Raw genomic sequence first — 17567 nt, 5'->3', positions numbered from 1 at the left:
AATAATAACATGTTTACTATTTTATGGAAGGTGAAGGTGTATTTCTGGCACATATGGAAACAGAAAAGGCATAGAGAACCTAAAGATATATTTAGTTCCATTATGAGAATAAAATAGGAAGGAACCAGGGATCCAGGAAAAAAAGAGCTTGATATAAGCCCAATGAAACATCAGGAACAAGACGAGACCTACTAATGGCGTCAGAGAATTCAAGCATTGTTGCAGAGTAGGATAAAATAAAATGAGAGATTTCTCTTAGCAGCTGAGAAACATCAAATAATAGCTCACATAGTTTGCTCAATATCTGAACATCCTTTTCTTCCTAGGTAGAGCTTTATGGTTGGGTTTTACCTATTTGATTATCACTCACGGCATATATGTATAATGTAAGACATATGTACCACATCTATACATATGTCTTATTCTATTGTATACCCAAAGGTGACTATATACTCAAAACATAGAATGATGGATTGCATGATATTAAATACTTTGAATCTGAGGTAACAGAATTCTTGATTACAAATGTCTTGAGAAGGAATATGTGTGTGTGTGTGTGTGTGTGTGTGTGTGTGTGTGTGTGTGAGAGAGAGAGAGAGAGAGATATCGAAAAATAGAAGGATAAAGAAGAGGAGATATGCTAAGAGAAGGGGCAGGAGTGAGTGGTAAGGGAGGGAGAAAGAAACAGGTAGGCATTGGAAGAAAGAATAATGTCACTTTACTACAATTTACTAGAGATGGGTACAAGCACAAGTAAGAAGTATGTAATGCTCTTGCAATCTAGAGTATGAACTGTTATTCTTTCTGTTGCTTTTGAGATTATTTTTATTGAGAAAAATCTCATGAAGTAGTTTAGAGCAGTTGGCTGACTTGGATCTTTAGAGAAGGAAATCAGAATTTTCTGTGTCCGAGCCACTGTTGACCCAGACAATTCAGAATTGAGTTCCTGGATCTGAAGAGCCCAGCTGAAGCCCAAGGAGGCCATGGAAGCTATTCTGGCTACCAGGGTTTGGAGTTTCATTACTGAAGTTGTTGTGACTGGCAGCTAGGCTGGAACAGTCACATGTGGTATTCCAATCACTGGGAGATGGGACTTCTGCTTTCAGTGGAGAGGGCCAGAATAAAGACACAACATTTGATGGCAAGAGGGAAATATTTTCAAAGTTTATCGGAGTAATGGTGTATACCTTCTTTAGAAAATATTTATGAATCATCTTTTAGTTTTGATGAAATATTTCCAAAGAACTAAAATTATGATGTGGTATACTACAAGTATACACACAGTAGTCATTTATGTAGTATAATGTTTTTTCATGATCTCTCAATTCTGACAATAAAAACCATTATGTTAAAAATGCTAATGGAGCTATTAGGAGATTACCTTGAGACAGGCTGTGGGCACCTCTCATTATGTGGACATTTGTGCCTTTTTCTATTGCCTTACTGTTTGGGGAAATTGAAAATTAATTTAGTTAAAAATGTTTAAAAAATAGCAGACTACTCATGGAACAAAGCCAATCCAATGTCATTAACTTTTCCCTAATACAGTATTCTTTGTTCTAGGATTTGATAATTTCATAGACTGAGCATATTGTTACACATGAACTAAGAGTTCCCCTCCCCCCAAAAAAACTAATTTTTATTGACCCAGTCCTGTATGAAAGAGTTTGCACTTAGGATAGGAAGTAGAAAAGCTATCTTGCTATAAGAGAGGCCAGACTTGCAGAAGTGGGTTCTGGCTAAGGAATGTGGACATACTGCAGATGTCTTGCACGGAGGCCAATTCTTGCAATGATGTGGTCAGACGTGGTAGAGCCCAGCTGTTGCTCTATTGGGAGGGGCTTTAGCTAGCCCACACAATCTCTGAGTGCTGTGTCTGAACTGGATCCAAAAATTCAGCCTGCTGGGGCTCCCCAACCCCCAAAATGATTGCCTTTGGATTGTGACAGAGTATAATATTCAATGCAAGAGAAATGACAGAAAAAAGTTTGCAATGTAAATTAACGAAGCATACTATGATGAAGTTGACTGTACATTTAGTTTCTATTTTACTTTGAGTGCTAGAATACAAGGCAGAAACAATATCTGCTTTATCTTTACAGATATTTACAGATATTTGGTAATATTTCTGCTTCTTTGAGCCACAGAGTGAACTATCATCTTGTCCCCTAAGTACCTATTTTTAATAATAAATTTATTTATTTAAAGAAAATGTATCACATAGTTGACATAACTGATCATAATACATTTGTTTCAGGATGACAGAAGGCAAAGTGATTAAAAAACTATTTGTTTTAACTCCGCCCATTTTCAGCGTATTGACTTCTTTATTTTATTTTATTTTTTCTTATTACAAAATAAATTGGGGTACAAACCCCAATCTATTGCTTTCCTTTCCTTCAAACAAAACCACATAACTTGATTTATCTAGCTCCACCTCTTAAATAGAGGGGGAAACAAGGGAGGGTACCAGGACCAAACAGATATATGATCACTAATAGTAAGCTAGACAAAGAGGGGACCACCTACTCTAGCAGCCTGGGGGGCGGAATGGTGGGGTATATGGGTTGCAGAAAGGAAACTGAGACGGGGGGAGGACAAATTTGGTGATGGGTATTCCTCTGATTCAATGCTAATATGTACCTAAAATACTACTGTGAAAGGTATGTAAGCCATTATGATCAAAATAAAAATTAAAAAAAAAACTATTTGTTTTAACAGTTAGGTTAAAAGTGTGCTGTCTGGAGTCAGGATTCCTGAATTCAAATCATCAGTCTCTGTTTCCAATTTGACTAGTTTATTTGACCTCCCAAAGCCATTTCATGAGTGATAAAGATAACAAAAACCTTAGCTCAAAAGGTTGCTGTGAGGATGAGATAAAATAATACATCTTTAATGCTTTGAATGAAGTTCTTTTCCTTTTACAGTCTTTAGCTTACCTTTAAAAATATTTTTTTTGGTGGGGGGATAGGACATATACTGATAAGATAGAAAAAAAAAAGAGTTTTAATGCTGCGATTTCATTTACACCAACAAGTAACTTTACTAAAAATTTATTATCCTTATAAATCTTTTTTTGTGCTGAAACCTTAGCATGAAATCTTTTTTTTGGGGGGTGGGGGTGGGGTGCATTCTCAGTGATGCTCAGGGCTTTTTTCTGGCTCTGTTCTTAGGAGTCAATCCTGGTTCTCATAGGATCATACGGGGTTTCAGGGATCAAACCTAATTGGCTGTGTGCAAGGCAAGTACTCTACCCACTGTACTATTGCTCTGGTCCCAAGTTGTTTTTTTTTTTTTTTTTTTTTTTTTTGTGGTTTTTGGGTCACACCCGGCAGTGCTCAGGGGTTATTCCTGGCTCCAGGCTCAGAAATTGCTCCTGGCAGACACGGGGAACCATAAGGGATGCCGGGATTCGAACCAATGACCTCCTACATGAAAGGCAAACGCCTTACCTCCATGCTATCTCTCCGGCCCCTGGTCCCAAGTTTTTATAATGAAAATAACCTCACATGTCTCCTTAAAACTTTACATGCCTTAATGATTTCCAACTTAAATAGGACATCATTTATTTTCTAGAATCAGACTGATATTTCTGTCTCTATGTAAGTAGAAAAAAAATGCCACCTAACTTGATTGAATCAATTTTCTTAGTTCCCAAGATGAAAATTGGCAGAGATAAAATCTTACTTCTCTCTTATATATGATATTAAGATACTTAGATATTTAGTCAGTGTGGTTAACAAATAAATGGAAATAAGATTAGAACAATTATTGTTTGAGGATGTTGAAATAATATATTATTTATGTAAAGGATAAAGTTGTAAATTATCTATCACTTTTGAAAATTATATGGAATTTTTAAAATGCTGTAAAATAATATATACTATTTAATGAAAGCCAACTGCAATGAAAATATTACTCATTCTAATTAAACAAAATACCTTGACTAAGGAATACAATGAATATGTAATATCCTCACTGTACATTAAGAAGATGACCATAAAAAAAGAAGATGATCATAATACCACAGACCTTATTAAGAAAATAAAGCTATGAATGCGTATTCTGAGTAGTATGGGTATTCAATGTTTTAAGATTTATTTATTTTGGTTTTTTGGATTCACCAAGCAATGTTCAGGGATTACACCTGATTCTGCATTCAGAAATTACTCCTGGCAGTGCAGAGAGGCCACATGGGATGCTGGAAAGCCTGGGTTGACTTTGAGCAAGACAAGCACTGTCCTCACTTGTACTATCTCTCTAGCCCCACAATCAAAGCATTCAAAGAAAGAAAATGAAGGAAATGTTGACATGTCTTCAGATAATAATTTCTAAAGCATTTAGAAATCTAATTGTTTCTAGTTTAGGTTCTTACATTTATCTCCATCACGCCATCTACTTTGTTCATCCCTCTCTATCTAGATTTATCTAGCTGCCACCTAACTCTTTGACATTGAAAATAAAAACCCAACTTAAATATTTTTACCTTTTCTCCATCTCCTCTTTCTCAATTAAAAATAATTTTAGCTTGACTTTTTGCTTCATGTATTATTTTCAAATGTCAGATTATATACTTGTGTATTGTGGTGATAGGCACTGCTTTTTTTTGTAGCTTTATACTTTCTTTTTCTTATATGCTAAGTGCATGGATGACATTAGGAGGTACAACTATTAGCATCATTATGAAATCATTATGAAAATGATGGCTTTCTTTTTTACTTTCCACATCCCTTTTCTAGATTTGTTTGCCCTGTCAGAACACATATTATTTTTATTTTAACATGGCAGGGCATATCATATAACTTTTGCCATCTTTAAGTTTTGTTTGTATCTTGATTCTGAACATTGAAAACATAATAAAGAATATCTGTCTTCCTGTGATATTTCAGACTCTCTGGAAAAGTTTTTTTAATATCTAGCTTGGTGGGACTGCAATGGCTGATCCCAGAAACTTAACTTTTCCCACCCTGTTATGTGTTGTTACTCCATAAATACACTCATTCTTTTCAGACAACATGTCCTGATTTTTGTTTGAAAAACATAGAACTCCAACCACAGGACACTGCAAAAACTCAGACAGTGGTCCTCTGAAGCTCTTCCAGGATTTGGTTTGGGCTTGGACTGGATCCAGTCAAGTTGTAAAAGGCTGTTGTTGCGGAAGACGTGAGGTGGTTGACTTTGGCGTGGGCCATCATTTTCAATTGAGGGAATTTTCATGAGGTGTGGAAAGTTTGAGGGTACCCTTACCCCCCAGATCCTTACTTTGTCTTTTCTCACTCTCCTTTCTGATACTCTGAGCTCCCTGAGGAAGTTCTGGGCATGCTACTTTGTCATGGAAGAACAAAAGAATGAGAATGATTGGCTTATATTTCTAAATTAAGTAATTTCCTGCCCTAATATTTTATGTTTCTTTGTCTGAGGAAAATTATTTAGGTCAGGAGATGATTTTATAGTAACATACATTGATCTTTGTTGACCTTCCCATAAATAAGTCTTTTATATTTATTATTTCATGTACTATACTTGTACAGCACACAAACATACATATACACTTCTGATATAAAGTCAGACATTTCATTATTTCAATGTGTAAAGACATAAACTAAGGCACCAGAGTCCCTAAAGTCAATTATACATTATATCTTGATTTGATCATTTTTCTGTCAAATATTTATGATATATTCCTGGGCCATTGGGTATGAATTTAAAGCTATTTCCCATCTTTTTTATATTTATTTTTCTGACCTCAGCCTCAGCCAGTCTGAAGTATGTGTTATGTCTGCAAAGTATACCAGGTTCTTGGAGACCCAAAGGGGAGAATAGGGCAAAGAAAACACTTAATCTTGGTTCACATGCTGCATGTATTAGAAGCTGTGAGTTCAGTTAGGATATAGGAGGTACTGTGATGTGAAATGTGTTCTACATAGTCAGGTATCAATGTATGAGTATATTTCAAATGAACATAATTTTTAGCTAGCAATTGTTCAATTGTTTATAACATCCACACTTAATGTTATCCCTGGGACTACTTTGATCCCAAGACTTGGAATAGCTCTTAGTTTATAATATTGATTTCAATATTTCTTTTACCAACAAGACTTGGAATATTGGTTGTAATTTTTAACCTCTTTTATTAATACCCAAACTTAAGGAATTACATCAATATTTAGACTATGAGATCTAGCCAAGTAAAAATGATTTCTTGGGGTCTGTATATGTTCTAGTCTCAACTTTAGATTCCAGTGTAGGATTAGTGAGATACTTACTATTGCTCCTTTAAATTACAAACCTATAAATCATATTGATTCTGAATGAAGACTTTGCTTCAATCTGTGTGAACTATCTGTAAACAAGAAATTTAGTGTGATATTAACTTTATTTTTCTGCCACTACCAGTCTCAGTTATATTTCCAAACTTTGGCTCAAGACACATTTACATGGTTTGTAAATATTTTTATTACAAAATAAAATAAGATGTTTTTTTTCTGATTGATGTCAAAGTTGCATTTCTGAGATTTTGGTGAAAGAAAAAAAATCTAGGGGCTGGATAGATAGCACAGCAGTAGGGCATTTGCCTTGCATGCGGTTGACCCAGGATGGACCTAGGTTCAATCCCTGGTGTCCCAGATGGTCCCCCAAACCAGGAGCGATTTCTGAGCACATAGCCAGGAGTAACCCCTGAGAGTCACTGGGTGTAGCCCGAAAACAAAAAAATGAGGTCAGATTAGAGGGGAAAATTGCAGATTTAATGAGTAGAAAATTAAAAGGTTATTTGCAGTAGATTTTTTATGATGACTTTTATAACTACATCAAAAGTGGTTTTATTTTTTAAATCAGACTCATGACTTTATAGAACTTTATAAAAAATTTTTACTATAAATTTATTCTATATGCACATAAATTTCAAATATGTGCATTATGATAGACTGTCTTGCATTTTGCATCTGTGGGTTTTAGTTTCCTGAAGTGCTACATAAAGATGATATTGAGAAAAAAACTCCTTGCTTGTATCATCATGTTAAAGTATCTTAAACTAATAAGCTTGCATTGAGTTTCATTGAATTTACTTTTCTCTGTCTGCAAATATTTATCCTGTTCTTAAGACTCAGAAATTATTCCTTGACATTGGTAATATACTATTTTTTTATTCCATTTATGTTTTCTTTTTTTAAAAAATAATTTTTGTTGTGATCAAAGTGAATTACAAGTCTTTCACAGTAATATTTAAGGTGCATAGTGACAATGAATTAGAGCCAGTCCCACCACCAATGTTGACCTCCCTCCACCATAGTTCCCAGCATGCTTCTGCCACTCTTCCCAGCATGCATCCCCTACCTCCCCACTTTGCCCCATAGACTGTTAGTGTAGCAGGCCTTCTTTGTGTTAATATACTATTTTTTTTTAAAGTATGGAATTCTTGTGATTGATCATCTTTATTTTTTTTTTCAGACCCAATGTCTGTGGATCACGTTATAATGCTTATTGTTGTCCTGGATGGAAAACCTTACCTGGTGGAAATCAATGTATTGTTCGTAAGTAAAGCACAGTGTGACATTATTATGCTCTTCTCCATTACTTTGATTTTCTGGCCATGTTCAATTTTTAATTTGTAACTGCATATCATTTGTATGTTTCTAGCAGAGATTTCCAGCTCTGAGATTTTCCCTGAATATAATTTAGGAAATATACAAAGTTTTATATATATATATATATATATATACACATATATATGTATACAAATATGCAAAGACCACTTATTCAATTATGGCCACAATTCAATGTCTTAAATTATTTTTGATACAGAGAATAAAGCCATAAGAATGCTTTGATTAAATCTGCATACTATTAAATAGGTTATGAGTAGCTGCAAAGATTAATTCCTTTGATTAGAATTTTGAACAAAAAACCACCACAAAACATTTTTTTGATTTCTTTATTATATTTTTTCACTTGGTTGAACTATCCACGAGTGTACTCCAACCTTGTATATTGAATTTAGGTGGTCCAGGCTAAAGGCAGAGGTAGGAATTAGAGGGGGCATCAAAGTGATCAGTGGAAAGACTCGAGAGGAACTCAGTATTCAAGATTCCGTCATGGCTGCTGTGGTCAGCATCCAGAGGCTTCACAAATGTTGAATGGTAAATGTTGAATGACAAATCACATGTAGGGCAAAGTGGTACTTAATAAGAGATCAACTTATGACTCTGTTCTTCATGAACTTTTATAGTTACTATACCTACAAAATAATTTCCAGTTCTTAAACTGTTAGTTTGAGGCCAGAGTGATATTATAGTGGGTAGGTTGCTTGCCTTTTATGCAGTCAACTCAGGTTTAATCCCTGGAATCCCTTATTGTCCCCCAAGCAACACCAGTAGTTAACTTCTGAGTGCAGAGTCAGGAGTAACCCATGATCACTGACAAGTGTGGCTCCCCAAAATAAAAATATAAAAAATAAAAACTCTGTTAATGGGGGAAAGGATATATTGAGCTGAAAGGATATTAGGGAAGCAGTCAATCCACCTTATGGGGCCAAGAGTAGTATGTGAAAGAAAAATAGTATATTTTAATCAGTATTTTTTTAGTTAATAGGAAAAGTTAATTTCTTCCTCAATTCTTGATTTTTGTGGGGGACACACTTGGTGATGCTCAGGACTAACTCCTGGCTCTGCATTCAGGAATTATTCTTGATGGTTCGAGGAGAATCATATGGGATGCTAAGGGTCAAACCCAGATTGGCTGCAGGCTAGGCAATCACTGTACCAGTTGTGCTATTGCTCTGGCTCCCAGATTCGTTTTTTTTTTTTTTTTTTTTGGTCACACCCGGTGTTGCTCAGTGATTACTCCTGGCTATACACTCAAGAATCGCTCATGGCTTGGGGGACCATATGGAATGCGGGGGGATCAAATCGCTGTCAGTCCTAGGTCAGCTAGCTCCCAGATTCTTGATTTTTATTTAAAGCAATTTAGTCATTGGTCTTATTGCAGTTTATTTCAGGATCAAAGCTGAATCATTTCCAAAGGGATATAATGACATTTGGAGTTTTCTAAATAAAATTTCGTTTTTGTTTTTTGTTTTTTTTTTTTTGGGTTTTTGGGCCACACCCGGTAACGCTCAGGGGTTACTCCTGGCTATGTGCTCAGAAGTTGCTCCTGGCTTGGGGGACCATATGGGACACCGGGGGATCGAACTGCAGTCCGTCCAAGGCTAGCGCAGGCAAGGCAGGCACCTTACCTTCAGCGCCACAGCCCGGCCCCTCTAAATAAAATTTCTAACAGAAACTTCTCTTGTCTATAGAATTTCTGAGAAATTGTATGTTTATTCATTAGTGCTATAGGACCATTGATAGCTATAATGTAAGAATTTGCAGGTTGCATCATATACCCTCTCAATATCTCATTTTAACATTTATTTTGGGGGGGACATATTCAGCTATGCTCAGGGCAAACTCTTGGCTCTGTATTCAGGAATCACTCTTGGAGGGGACTGGGGACCCTATAAGGTTTTGAGGATCAAATGTGGGTAAGCAGCATGTAGGGCACAGTGCTCTACCTTCTGTACTAGTATTATCTTTCTGTCCTCTGGCCTCTTTGGGTATTTCAATGTGCTTTCTCTGAAATATTTTTTTTTACACATTATATTTTCATCTTGCAAGATCATGCAGGTAGTATTTGAAGAACAGGATTTATCTATGGTAATGTATTAGGAGTGGTGATCACATTTTGCTCCACTGATAATTTTTATGTAAACTTACTCTTTTGATTACTCACAAGACATTTTTGTTTGTTTGTTTGTTTGCTTTGCTCATACTGGGAGATGCTCAAGAATAACGTTTGGCTCTGCATTTAGGAATTACTCCGACAGTGCTGATGGGATGCTAAGGATTAAACTTGGGTCAACAGTGTGCATAGCAACCACCCCACCTCTGTACACCAGCCACCACTCACAAAGCATTTGATAGCAATGTGTTTTTGTTTCTTGGGTGGCATGAAAAGGTTGCTATTTCTTTAAAAGATGAATAGCTAGCTTCCTGATATTTTTGCAGTGGATTCCAAATTTCTTTTTTTCAGATCATAAAATCACTCACAATGTGACTAAACACTAAGTAAAAGCTGCTCCTTCAGTCATATTTTTCAATGGGAAGGATAGTAGGACATAGTATTTTCATTTTTGCTTTTTTTTTTCTTTTTGGCCACACCCAGTGTGCTCTGGGCTTACTCCTAGCTCTTTGCATGGGGATCACTAGTGGCCAATTCTTGGGGGCACCATTTGTTTTTCAAGGAACTAAATTGGGTCATCCATGTGCAAGACATGTTTCTTACCCTTTTCTATTTCTCCAGACTCAAGACATAGCAATTTCTAAACATTATTAATCAGTTATTATAAAACAAAATCCTGGAATTTTTGTTTTAATTTTTTTTTTTGGCCACACATCGCAATATTCAGATAAAGGTTACTATTGATTCTGCATTTTAGAATCATTCATGGTTGTGCTCAGGGAACCATAATGGGTGTCAGGGATTGAACCTGGGTTGGCTGCATGCAAGGCAAGGTGCCCTACTTATTTTGCTATCTTTCTGCCCCCTGCTGCAATTTTATATTATTTAACTTTAAGTTTAATATAAAATACAGGATGTGTGTAGGCATAAAAATTCATTTTCTTGCAAGATTTTGTTTTGTTTTGTTTTCATAGTCTTGGCTTTTGATAAACTGCTGTGGAAGAAAAAGAGAGGCTGAATTATAAAAAAGGGAGTTACAGAAGTTTACAGATGGAATTTACTTAACAAACAAATATGCATGGTACATGAATAAGCTTGAAGCCTAAAGTTACATAAGGAAGGATGTCCAAGTTAAATAGGAGCCTAAGAGCCCACATTTTCTCCTTTCTTTGAGGGCTGAGTTCTGTAAATCATCAAGCTCTGATTCTATGTGTTAATAAACCTCTGGTTTTATTCACAGCCATTTGCCGGCATTCCTGTGGGGATGGATTTTGTTCTAGGCCAAATATGTGCACTTGCCCATCTGGTCAGATATCGCCTTCCTGTGGCTCCCGATCCAGTAAGTATAACATGTCATTCTATATAATACTATTTAATGTGGTTATGCCCTATTTTCTCCTAAATTTGCTTTTGGCTCTTCTCTTGCCTGCAGTCTTTTTTTTTTATTTTCCCGCCTTCACCAGAACATCTGCCTTCTCTGTTTTGCTCAAAATATTTGGAATGGTTTTCTTCAATCTGGTCTCCCATTTCTCTCTTTATAGGAAAATTACCTGTGGAACATAATGACTGTGAATAACATAAAGATTTTTTATCTTTAACATAAAGATTTTTATCACTTTCTGTATGAACATTATCTTATACATATCTGTATTTTCAACATAAACATCATTAAAGTTGCTCATTAAACACCATTAAAGTTGCTTTCCTAATGAACATGTTTGGCTTAAGAAAACTGGGCATTCTTCCTTGTGGTGATGTAATATTAGTCTGATGAAACACTTTTAAAAAGTTCCCTGTCTTTATAAGAAGAACAGAAGGAAGATGCTTTCATGGAAATTTTGGAGAGTAATTTATTCATGAAACACAAATATCTTTTCTTTCAGGGTGCTTCTACTTCATTCATTCTAAGATGCTAAACAAGTACCTATAGTTTATGGTTCAGGGTCTTTCTTGCTTGCTGATTGTTTTTACTCTTTAAATGTGAGTCCTCATTTATGCCTTAGGGAAAATGTAGGAAGGAGATGAATCATTTTGGTTGGTTTAAAACAAACAAAGTTGCAGTTTGTGCTGTTTAAGTAGTTCCTTAGCATCTTCACTATCACCAAGACACAAAACTTCGCTTCCTTTTCCATTTCCTATTTCTGGTGAAAAATTATACTCCCCTGAGAATGCATTCTGTTATTTTAAAGAAAATTCTTATGGAATTATTATGTTATTTTTTGTTTCTTGTCTCTGAGCAGAGAATGTGGTCAAGGTTCACTTTGAGTTGCTATGTGGAAGAGTCCAAGTTGAGGGCCAGGAGAGATAGCACAGCGGCGTTTGCCTTGCAAGCAGCCGATCCAGGACCAAAGGTGGTTGGTTCGAATCCCGGTGTCCCATATGGTCCCCCGTGCCTGCCAGGAGCTTTTTCTGAGCAGACAGCCAGGAGTAACCCCTGAGCAACGCTGGGTGTGGCCCAAAAACCAAAAAAAAAAAAAAAAAAGAGTCCAAGTTGGGTTGGAGTTTAAGCTCCAAGGGTAGGAGAAGTAGGCCCATGTATCAGGTGCCCACTCATATCTTGACATTCTTGGGCATACATGGTAATTCAGTTTGAGCTTTATAAAATTCTGTGGCCATTGAACATACCAGATCTGCCTATGAGACAAACTGGAAGTGCTAAAAGGTGAAAGGCCCTAGAAGCCACTTTCACCAGTGACAGATCTAAATAACTCTACTCTTGTTATCATAACTATGTTATGTCTCATGAAATTCCTTAGTGAAATCAACCCCTGCTTCCCACTGTAGTAATACACTTGCCAATGTATGTTATTAGCTTCTTTCTCTTCCTTGTCTCACTTCCCCACTCTGTTACCAGTGTAAGCTACCAGTTTCCTGAAATTACTTCTCAACTAAGTGCCTTGAATTTAAATTATTGTAGCATAACCTGCTTTTGATGGAACCCAAACAGAGAGAATCTAGTACTAAAACATACCCAGTTAGAGTCTGGATAGAAAAGCCTCTGATGTTGGAACTCATTTTATTTTGGGGAGGGGGTTTGGGCCACAGCCCAGGGGTTACTCCTGGATATGCACTCAGAAATATATCCTGCTTGGGGGACCATATGGGATGCTGGGGGTTCGAACCACAGTCCTTCCTAGGTTGGCACATACAAGGCAAACACACTACCGCTTGTGCCACCACTCCGGCCCCAGGACTCATTTTCTTTCACACCATATTCTTCCACTTCTACTTGGTTTGGAAATGTGTCTTCCAAGCAGCATAAGTGGTGGGAATGTTGCACTGGTGAAGGGGGTGTTCTTTACATGACTGAAACTTAATCACAATCATTTATGTAATCAAGATGTTTAAATAAATAAAAAATGGGAAAATTCTTTTTATATACTTTATTGGAGAAATAGAAAAATAAGCAGAGAGGTAGTAGGTGGTACTTTAAGGAGTTTGTCAGACATCTCCATGTCCTCCTTCACCAATATCAAAACTATCTCCAGGCTTTCAACCAGGAACAAAACTCTCAAGGGTGGGAGAAAGAAATTAGATATAAATTTAGGAACAGAGCTATATCTCAGATTGGTCCTTGAACCAAATAACATATCTGTACTCCTCAAGGAAAAGGGAAATAATCCAGGTAGCAAAAGCAGTGTGATCTCCATCTGGAGAGGTCTTTAGTGGTCATGTGAATTGCAAACAACAACTTTTTACAAATGAAGATCATGACATAGGAAGCAGGGATCTTAACAAGACCAGAGGGAATAGTTGTGTCTCTAGCAGACTTCTTCCTGGCAGGGAGCTGAGAGGGGTATTGTGGTAAGGTGTTGTGGGTCAGATTTAGGCTATAGAGCCAAGATTTTCGGATGGTACTCTCTGAGTGCAAGTCTGAGGCTTGCTGGCGTTACTTTCTGAATACCAAGTTCAAGCTTGCTGGTGGTACTCTCTGGGTACTAAGTCTGAGGAGGCTAAGGTCCATCTATGATATCTGGATCTTGTGTATGAGAGTGGTGCTCAAATGAAAAGTCACATGCTGGCCATAGAGATGCTTATTTTTATATTTCTCACTGTGTTCTTTCTGGTTATCTTGCTTGGCAAGATAATAGCAGATCTTTGGAACCATTCCCAAAGCAGTGAATTACCTAACTAGGTTAAAACAAAGAATATGGCCCAAAGTAATTATATCCATGTACCAGTCCTGTGTTACTTTCATTGCTTACATATTCTCTTTGGGGATTGGCCATTTCAAGAATTAATTAACATTAGGTGATAACCTAAATAAGTTTTATTGTTTGTTTTTGGGCCATACCTGGCTTTGTGCAGGCATTACTCCTAATTCTGTGCTCAGGAATCACTTCTGGTGGTTCTTAGAGGACAATATAGGGTACCAGGGATCAAACTCAATCTGCCATGTGCAAGATAAATGCTTTAATCTCTGTACTATCACTCTGACTCAGTTTCTTCTTTCCCCCATGCCTGGCAAATGGAAGGCGTTCATTAAATGTTTTTTGAATGACAGCTTTTCATGGAACAAAAATATAATTCATTTGGGATTCTATGTGCATTCAAGTTAATGGCAACATTTCTTGTTATTTCTAAGATGTTACTTGCTCAATGTCCAACTTCAGGGGTAAAGCCCTCAACAGTACCTATGCCTTTCAAAATTTAACTGATTGTAATAGTTTAAGCCTGCACACGGACACATAGACTTTCCTAACACATCAGTGTCTGGCAAAATATGAACACAGATTGAGTTGAGAAATATATTTCTTGAGGAATATATGCCTTGAGGAATTTACAATTCTCAGTAATTTCAGAGCATCCCTATGTGCTTAAGTGGAGTCTATATTTTGCAGTTTGCTGTTTATAGAGACAGAGAACTTAGTCTCCTAATTGCCAGGTATCTGGAATTGTTTAAATCAGATACAAATTTAGAGTAAGTGGTATTAACAGGATTCAATAAAAAAATCAAACCAATTTGTGTCTCTATACATATTCTCTAAACTGCTTCTCTTGGTATAGTGAAGCTATACTCCTAGTATCTTCAGATTTTGATAGAATTGAATGATTGCTCCCATCTTGAAAGAAGTAAATGTCCATCCAAGATCAAAGTCTCACAAAGAATGAGTAATTTCTCATTCTGATCATATTGAGTTGGGTGAATCATATTATCTGGGATATAACTCAACTCAGTGGTAGAGCCTGGCATGTGTTGGCTGTGCAAATAATATTATCTGTTGGTGTTTGTCCCTCTAGTTCGAGGCTTGTTCTTTGCGAGGGAAACATTATTCTTTCTTGTTTCATAAGTTTCTCCTAGTGGTTTAATTTTTTAATGAAGAGAAATATTTTATGCTGGAAAAGGTTTGTATGAGAGAAGAGGGTAGAAAAAATATAAAATTTTATCAGTGGGGTTTTTATTCTATGATACTTAAGTGTGAACTTATTATTTGTCCCAGAAAGAAGAATTCATACTATTTTTTAAACTGAGCAAATAATGTAAAGTGAGTAGTTAAACCATGGATAAGTTCTTTTTTTTAAATCTGAAAGTAGCTAAATGGTTTTGTAGCTCATGTGGAAATGGAAATTAGTTCTTGGCATGAGGCACTTTAATTGAAATCAGTTTGTGGGTTGAGTTCCTATGCTGCTTGACAGATTACATCATTTCCTGTGCTTTTCCCAATCTTCACTGTTTTTCTAAGATATGATGAAGCTAAGTTTAACTTCAAATTTAAAAGCAACTATATACACTTTCCTGTCCTACTTAGAACATTATCCAAGTTTTCACCAAATCATTTTTTTGTGCGCAATTGTAGGTTGTGGGTTTTTTTTTTTTCGTTTTAGTTTAAAAGATTTTGGCTGAGACATTTTCATAGACTCTCATAGGAGCCTAAAATAACAGTTTGTTTAAATCAGTTTCCTGGGTTACTTGACTTTTATAATAGTGCTCCAAGAAAGGAGTTATTTATGCTGTTATCATGGGGAAATAAAGATAAAAATACTTTTAATAGCAGTCTGCTTAGGTTTGTATTAGTGCTTAACAATGCAGCGGGCTTGTGCTTAGTCTCATTTTAGTGTAGAACTTTGGATCTAATTATCAGATAGTATAGATTAAGTAAATAGAACTTAATTGAATAAGTATATGCATTATCCACAAATCAGCAGGATACTACTCTAGCACTTAGGGCTATCATTAATAATCAGATTACTCCTAGAAGCATCAGAATCAAGAAGCTCTTAGAAAATGAACTAGTGGGGCCAGGGGGATAGCACAGCGGTAGGGCATTTGCCTTGCAAACAGCCAATCCAGGAGAGAGAGCGGTTCAAATCCCAGCATCCCATATGGTCCCCCGTGCCTGCCAGGAGCGATTTCTGAGTCTAGGACCAGGAGGAAACTTGAGCGCTGCTGAGTGTGACCCCAAAACAAAAAAAAGAAACAACAAAAAAGAAAATGAACTAGAATTAGTGATATTAGTCTGAAAGATTAGGTGAAATGATACCCATTTACAAAAGAGAAGTATTAATTATTTTGGAGTCAAACGAAAGACAGGGAGAAGAAAATATTCTCCAGAAAAACTCAAAAAAAAAAAAAAAAAAAAGGAAAGATGTTTGTAGTAAGTCATGGAGATGTGGTGAAATGAAATCAATACCTTTAAAAACAGGATCAGAGGGGCCGGAGAGATAGCATGGAGGTAAGGCATTTACCTTTCATGCAGAAGGTCATCGGTTCGAATCCCGGCATCCCATATGGTCCCCCGTGCATGCCAGGAGCAATTTCTGAGCCTGGAGCCAGGAAAAACCCCTGAGCACTGCCGGGTGTGACCCAAAAACCACAAAAAAAAAAAAAAAAAAAAAAAAAACAGGATCAGAAATATTTAAAGTCTATTTCAATACAGTACATCTGTGTCATTGTGTGTTAGAGGTTAAGAGCCTTAGACCAAGAGACAGTTTAGAGGAGAATCTATAAAGAGATTTCCAAAGAGTGGCTGACATTTTATACGGCATGTAGGAGCCTTTGTTGAGCAAATGCTTGAGTGACAGCTAAGTAGACTAGAATGGAGTCTTAGAATAAAATAGAAATATCCAGGGTCCTGAAAGAGCCACAGTGTCATGTTAAAGAGGGCCATGACAGCTGAAAGATGGAGACAGTCCTTTTTACAGTAGCAGGAGGGAACTTTTTATGGTGTTTAGTATATGACATACTCCCCAATAGGTTTATCACTTTTTCTGTTTTTTTTTTAAATTTCTTTTAATATCTTTATTTATACAATTTGATTACAAACATGATTGTAGTTGGGTTTCAGTCAAATAAAGAGCACTCCCCTTCACCAGTACAACATTCCTATCACCAATATCCCAAATCTCTCTTCTCCCCACCACACCCACACCTGTACTCTAGACACGCTTTCTACTACCCTCATTTATTCACATTATTATGTTAGTTGTCAGTGTAGTTATTTCTCTAACTGCACTCACCACTCTTTGTGGTGAGCTTCCTATTGTGAGTTGGACCTTCCAGCCCTCATCTCTATTGTTTCTGAGAATTGTTATAAAAATGTCTTTTATTTTTCTTAAAACCCATAGATGAGTGATACTATTTTGTGTTTATCTCTCTCCCTCTCTTTCTATCTGACTTAGCCCTTTGGTATTCTGAGGGCATAGTAAATGCTGAGTTCATATACCTTCCTGTTCCTGGTGTGATGCTAAAATATGTGTAGCTCCTAGCAATTACTTTTTGGTCCAGTTCTGCATGTCTTCACAAAAGATATTGAATGAGAAAGGGTGGTTCTAGGAAGAAACTTTACTCTGTTCCCAGGAGAAGATGCAGCCTCTGTGCGAAGGAAAACTGAGCATAAGAACAAATATAA

The 17567-nt window shown here is 36.5% G+C and overlaps 1 protein-coding gene across 1 annotated transcript in view; it reads left to right on the top strand.

Annotated features, from left to right (window-relative positions):
* FBN1 (fibrillin 1) overlaps positions 1-17567 on the top strand; it is a 271458-nt gene that overhangs the window by 31544 nt on the left and 222347 nt on the right. Inside the window, exons 3-4 of the mRNA XM_049782524.1 lie at positions 7450-7532; positions 10958-11056. Of these exons, the coding sequence (XP_049638481.1) occupies positions 7450-7532; positions 10958-11056 (182 nt within the window). The remainder of the gene's footprint in view (positions 1-7449; positions 7533-10957; positions 11057-17567) is intronic.

Source organism: Suncus etruscus, chromosome 10 (assembly GCF_024139225.1).
Source record: "Suncus etruscus isolate mSunEtr1 chromosome 10, mSunEtr1.pri.cur, whole genome shotgun sequence".
Classification (NCBI taxonomy): domain Eukaryota; kingdom Metazoa; phylum Chordata; class Mammalia; order Eulipotyphla; family Soricidae; genus Suncus; species Suncus etruscus.
Note: the sequence above shows the minus strand (reverse complement) of the source record. Positions and strands in the feature narration are given on the sequence as shown.